This window comes from Giraffa tippelskirchi, chromosome 6, assembly GCF_054371585.1.
Source record: "Giraffa tippelskirchi isolate mGirTip1 chromosome 6, T2T-mGirTip1v1.2.pri, whole genome shotgun sequence".
NCBI classification, from domain to species: domain Eukaryota; kingdom Metazoa; phylum Chordata; class Mammalia; order Artiodactyla; family Giraffidae; genus Giraffa; species Giraffa tippelskirchi.
The window spans coordinates 87,718,749-87,725,230 of record NC_137280.1 but is presented as its reverse complement, the minus strand read 5'-3'; the positions used below and the strand labels follow the sequence as shown (position 1 = coordinate 87,725,230).

The window sequence follows — 6,482 nt, the reverse complement described above, 5'->3', positions numbered from 1 at the left end:
ATACCATTTCTGTCCTTTATCGAGGTCATTCAGAATGGAACAAAATTCTTCAAGTGCTCACAGCACAGAAAATACCTGGTTTTCAATGAACATTTACTTACTTTTCAATGGACATTTACTGGTTTACAACTAAGATCCCACTCTGTTATAGTAAAAAAAGAGACCACTCCCGCTTGCCTGGATATACAGGTATACAGCCTGAGAAGCCTAGAGTACAAGTGCTTATGTGATAGAAGCGTTTCTTTGTTTACAATTCTAAAACTGCCTTACGACTTTCTACTAGTACAGCTATCATCAGGTTCACTTAATCCTTAGTTTCTTGTCTGAGGGAAAGGAAACAAGAACATAACCTGTCACTGCGGTCCTGGCTTCCCACTATACAAACCTGGGCTCAGGAGTCTCGAATTACAGCAGGATCACTGTTTCCAGTCTCTGATAGGGGCAGGCCTGTGGCATTTGGCACTGCAACACGTCTGCTCCGGCTTCTTGGGCGGAGCTATGTATACTGCCTATGTGTTTTCATAACATCTCTGGATCTATAGATGAGCCCATGTATGTGCTATCAACTTCATTCCCTACCGAAGAAGCTTTTAGTTTTAAATCTGCCTACCAAATCTTGACAATGACATTTGGTTCTGGAGTGCTTCATCAAGATCAACCTATCTGAATGAGGAAAAGTCAAAAGCTTATTCTCAATTTTTTTAAAATAAAGATATTTTAAGATTTACCAATAAAAAGCTCTTTATAAATAACAGTGTTCACAAGCAAATATCAATCTGTTCATAGCTGTAAGAAACTGAATTACTATTTTTAAATATAGAAGCAATTTCATTAGGTTTAGATAAACAGACTACAAGTAAAACTTTACCGTGCTGTTTAATCGTTACTTACAATGTACACATTCCTGAGTATACCCCATTGTAGTGACATTGTGTACTTCTGAAATTTTTTGCATTCAGCTTAAAAGGTGTTTCTTCCCAAGAAACTGAATTTTCTGTCAAATGCGCTAGTCTGAATAAGAGAATTGGGTTCGTAAAATGGATTCATTGCAAACTTTATGTATAAATCATAGACATCAGTGAAGAAGTTCTTGATTCCGTCTTCTTGCCTGACATCATGTAGCATAATAAATTTCATATGACCTGCAGTGACGAATGCCGAGACAAACCATTCATTGAATTTGTCCACCATCTTCAAGTACATATTGAGAGGGTAACAGGCAGGAAGGCCAGGGTCTCCAAATGGAGGAAATAGGCTGCAAGTGTCAGACATTTTCTCTCTCTTACGTGGCAGGAGGAAACAAACTAGCGATATTTTTTCCCTTCTCTATACAAATTTAAAAGAGGTTTCTCTTAAAATACTGTGTTGCCATGACACCTGGTTTCACCTGAAGTTAAGTATTCTCAAACTTTGAGTTAACCAATGCATTTTTCTTATGGAAATGTTTGTCTTAAGCTATGTTAATGTACTGTGCATTTACCCCAAACGCTGTCTTCCACCTAATGGCTCAGAACCTACTTGGCAAACCAGTATGTTATACTCAGACATTGTTCCCCTAATCTATGTAAATAAAACTATTTGCATGATCTGCCTTTCTGCAAAATTTAAGTCAATCGTTTTATGACCCAGAATTTCCGGTTCCCAGGTTATTCCAAAATACATCTTATGGATGAGGGGTCTGGTGCCATTCTGAGTTTAAGACATTCCTTTCTTACATTAACAAACTGCTAGTGACTATATAACATCCAGCTGAAGACTAGCAGGGGGGTACTCTTTCTGCCCCCTTCTGATGCCCATGTCAGAAGCTTTCTCTATCTAGTTTATACTTTAATAAAACTTTATCACACCAAAGCTCTGAGCGATCCAGCCTCATCTCTGGCCCAGGATTGAATTCTTCTCCTCCAGAGGCCAAGAATTGCGGCCGTTTTTCTGTGGCTCAGCAACAACCTTTCAATATTGTTCGACAGCCACATGTTCTCATCTACGAGGTCGAGGGCAGCGTGAGCTATGAACTGGTTCAGATGGCGGTGATCGTCTTTGGATTCTGCTTTTCCAGCTAGCAAAAACTCCATTTCAAAAACTGGATTATCATGGTGACCAACGATGACAAAGTAGAAGCTTCCAGACATTGTCTTCAATATAGCTCCTGCAGTGAGACGCCAACAACCAAAACGCCCAGTCAGTTGCCGCGGCACCGAACCGTGCTCCTCAGCTTCCGTAGGGACTCCAAGGCTATGGTCTTTTCAGTAGTCATCTAAGGATGTGAGCCTGGACAATAAAGACGTCAGAGCATTGAAGAATTGAAGCTTTTGAACTGTGGTGCTGGAGAAGACTCTTATGAGTCCCTTGGAAAGCAAGGTGATCAAACCAGTCAATCTTAAATGAAATCAACCCTGAATACTCTTTGGAAGGACTGATAATGAAAATGAAACTCCAATACTTGGCCACCTGATAGAAATAGCTGACTCATTGGAAAAGACCCTGATGCCGGGGAAAACTGAAGGCAGAAGGAGAAGAAGAAGACAGGATGAGATGGTTGGATGACATCATTGATTCAATGGACAAGAAGTTGGGCAAACTCTGGGAGATGATGAGGGACAGGGAAGCCTGGTGTGCTGCAGTCCATGGGGTTGCAGAGTCAGACATGGCTTACTGATTGAAGAACAACATGTACTCATTGACGGGGCTTCCCAGGTGGCTCAGTGGAAAAGAATCCACCTGCCAATGCAGGGGATGCAGGTTTGACCCCTGGGATGGGAGGATCCCCTGGAGAAGGAAATGGCAATCCACTCCAGTATTCTTGCCTGTGAAATCCCATGGAGAGAGGAACCTGGTGGGCTACATTCCATATGGTTTCAAAAGAGTCAGACATTACTCAGTGACTAAACAACAACAACAACTCATGGATATATTTTAAATTTTATATATTATGATAACTTACAGTCATTTTCCATTTTGTTTAAAGTGATACAAAGAGATTAGTGGGTGTTTGCTGGACATTTACTGTAGATGTAATCCTATGGTTTAGATCTTGCATAGGTCACATTCTGAGAAAGAAATAATTTGTTATATATGTAAACAAAACAAAACTGTGCAGTAACAATATACACTTGTTTTTGCCCGGCTCAGTTTACAAGATATAGGAATTAAGAGATTTTATTCACAGGGTTCTGATTTTACTCTGATAAAGCACTTTATTTATCATGTAAGTATAATTAGAAACTGAAAATCTCTTAATTTAGTGGAGCATATGGTGAGTACTAATATATATTTTTCTAATGAATAAGTGAGCAACCTTTAGAATGCAGAGTGAAGAAGTTGAAGCATGTATGTATGGAGACCATCTGTCCTAGGTTGCGTGTAACTCATATGTTTTTTGGACATAATCCAGAAAAATCTTGGGAAACCATATTGGTTGTTTACCCTCTATGTAGGGTTTGACCTTATTTCTTCTCTTACTGTATTTTAAGTTTGACTTCTGAAGCTCATTTTCCTTGTCATATATCTTCAATTAGAGGAACTTTGTAGAAAAAAAGGTTGAAGCAGGTGATTTAATCCCAGGCAACTGGGGAATTGGGTCATAGCTCCTTGATTACGCTGTGAGTGAAGTAAGCATCCCATATAGAACAGAAAACCCAAATTCTCCAGCAATCTGAATATCAGACTTTCCCTTAATGCTTTCTTCCACAATGGTTCCATGAAGAGTTACTTGTAACAAACACGAAAAAGTGTTTTCTTTTTTTCCCCTCACAGAGATGACAGTTCGGAATTTTCCTCATTGTCCAGGATACCAGATCATCTGGTTTACTGACTGATTCAATTATCCTGAGAATAAAGGTGTGAAAAATAATACTTTGTTAGAAAGTGCTAGAATTTTACACCAAAAACTATAAAAAATAGTCAAAAGAAGTCAAAGAAGACCCAAAGAAATAAATAAACTTTCCATGATCATGGGTCAGAAAGCAATATGGTTAATATGGCAGCATTCCCCCAAATTGATCTATAGACTTAATACAGTCCTTATCAACATCTTGGCTAACTTTTCTCAGAAATTGACAAGCACCTCTTACAATTTACATGGGAATAGGGGGTTTCAAATAGTTAAAAAATCTTGAGAAAAACTTATTGATAGAGTCAATTCTCCAAAGTGAAATTTACTACAAAATACTGAAATCAAGATATATGAATGAAAGAACCTAGGGTATAGACATTTAGGGTAACTTATTTTGACAAGGTTTTCAGTACAGTTCACCGGGGGAAAGAATAACCACATATCTACATGCTGAAGAATGTGGACCTCACAAAAAAAGTATAAAACTCACACCATTAAAATATTAATTACAAATTGATATACCTATGAAAGTGAAAGTGTTAGTTGCTCAGTCGTGTCCAGTTCTTTGTGATTCCATTGTCTGTAGGTCATCAGGCTCCACTGTCCATGATATTCCCCATGCAAGATTTCTGGAGTTGGTTGCCATTTCCTCCTCTGGGGGATATTCCTGACCCAGGGATTGAACCTGGGTCTCCTGCATTGCAGGTAGATTGTTAACCTCTAGTGCCACCTGGGAAACAATTACTATATGTAAAACTATATTACTGTAAGCAATACCTATATACAATTACTATAGACAATACCTGTATGAAATTACTAAAAGTACTGAAGTCTTGGAAGAAACATGCTTGCAAATTTTTGTGACCTTGTGGTAGGCCATTGTTTTAAGATAATACTCCCAAAGGACAAGTGAATAAAAAATAGAGAAATTGGATTTCTTCAAAAATTAAAACTTCTGGGGGATGGTCCCAAGATGGCAGAGGAATAATACAGGGAGACCACTTTCTCCCCCACAAATTCATCTAAAGATCATTTGAATGCTGAGTAACTTCCACAAAACAACTTCTAAATACTGGCAGAGGACACCAGGCACCCAGAAATGCAGCCCATTCTCTTCAAAAGGAAGTAGGACAAAATATAAAAGACAAAAAGAGAGACAAAAGAGTTAGGGACAGAGACCCATCATGGGGAGGGAGTCATGAAGGAGAAGAAGCTTCCAAACTGTAGGAAACCCTCTCACAGGCAGGTCTGTGGGGAGATTTGGAATCTCAGAGGGCAACATAACCAGGAGGAAAAACAAAAACAAAAAACCCACAGAGTAGGTGCCTAACTGCAACTGTCAGCAGAGAAGTAGCCCAGAAACTCAGATCCGCCACCCTGGCTGTGTACAGGCCACCCTGCTGGAGGCAGAGAGGCAGGCATGTGACAGCCAGAGCTGGAAGGCAAGGGGCTGCTCCAGTCTCGGCCCCAGAGACCAGCATCCTCCACCAAACTGTGAGTAGGCTCCCAGTTGCTAACCACGTCTTCCTGGGATCCTGGATGGTTGACATCTGCCAGGAAGGTTGCAGCCTGACATCAGCTCCCCAGAAGAGACACACAGCACACGTGAGACAGTGCTCTCGTGCTGCACCCAGGAAACCAAGCAAGGACTGGGAGGTGATTAAGATGCATTGCACATCTGGAACAGTGCGCTTGCAAAGCACCTTGTTGCTTGAGATGCTTGGACCTGGGAAGGACACAAAACTCATGCACAATAGAGTCTGTGCCCTTGTGGAGTACGTGAGAACCTGAACCTGAGCAGTTTAGACCTGGGAAGTGCAAGAAATGCAGGGCCCGCTTTGGACAGTGCCCTGCAGAGCACCCTGGAGCCTGAGCAGTGTAGACCAGGAAAGCACATGCCACTGTGACCTGGGACAAACCCAGTGTGGTCCACACACTCTGAGCACTCCCCACACACGCCAGCGATATTTGTTTGCAGTGTTCCTCCCTCCCCACAACAAAACTGAACAAGTGAGCCTAAATAAGTGATCACCTTCACCCCCTTGCATCAGGGCAGAAATTAGACACCAAACAGACTTGCAAACAGAAGAAGCCAAATGAACAAAGAAGAGGGAACCACTCTGGAAGTGACAGGTGCAACAGATTAAAACCCTGTAGTTAACATTGACAAAGCATTGGAGGGGGCCTGTAGAACTTGAGAACAAGTACAAGCTGAAACAAGGAACTACATGAAACTGAACTGACTCCATACTGCCCACAACAGCTCCAGAGAAATTCCTAGATATACTTTTGCTATCATCACTTTTTAATTTTTTTAAAAAAAATTAGGTTCTTTATTACTCCTTTAATTTTCATTTTTACAACTACTGTTAACTTGCAAAAAAAGACCCTATTTTTAAAGCAAATTTCATAAATATATATTTTATAATTTTTGTGAATTTTTTGTATTTTTAATATTGTAATTTTGAGAGTCTAACCTCTACTCTAGATGTTTAATCTTTGCTTTTTGGTATTTGTTATCAATTTTGTACCTTTAAGAACCTAATCTTCAGTATCCATTTTCACTTAGGGGTGTTGATTACTGGCTTGATTGCTCTCTCCCCTTTGGACTCTCCCTTTTATCTCCAGGTCACCTCCATCTCCTCCCTCC

The 6,482-nt window shown here is 40.3% G+C and overlaps 1 protein-coding gene across 1 annotated transcript; it reads right to left on the bottom strand.

Annotated features, from left to right (window-relative positions):
• Positions 1 to 960: 960 nt before the first annotated feature.
• LOC145508627 (trafficking protein particle complex subunit 2-like) lies at positions 961 to 2,153 on the bottom strand. Its single transcript, XM_081495618.1, has 2 exons — positions 1,960 to 2,153; positions 961 to 1,207 (listed from the first exon to the last, which is right to left on the bottom strand). The coding sequence occupies exons 1-2, from the start codon at positions 2,127 to 2,129 to the stop codon at positions 961 to 963; spliced, it is 417 nt and encodes a 138-aa protein (XP_081351744.1). The 5' UTR covers positions 2,130 to 2,153.
• Between the last annotated feature and the right edge of the window lie 4,329 nt (positions 2,154 to 6,482).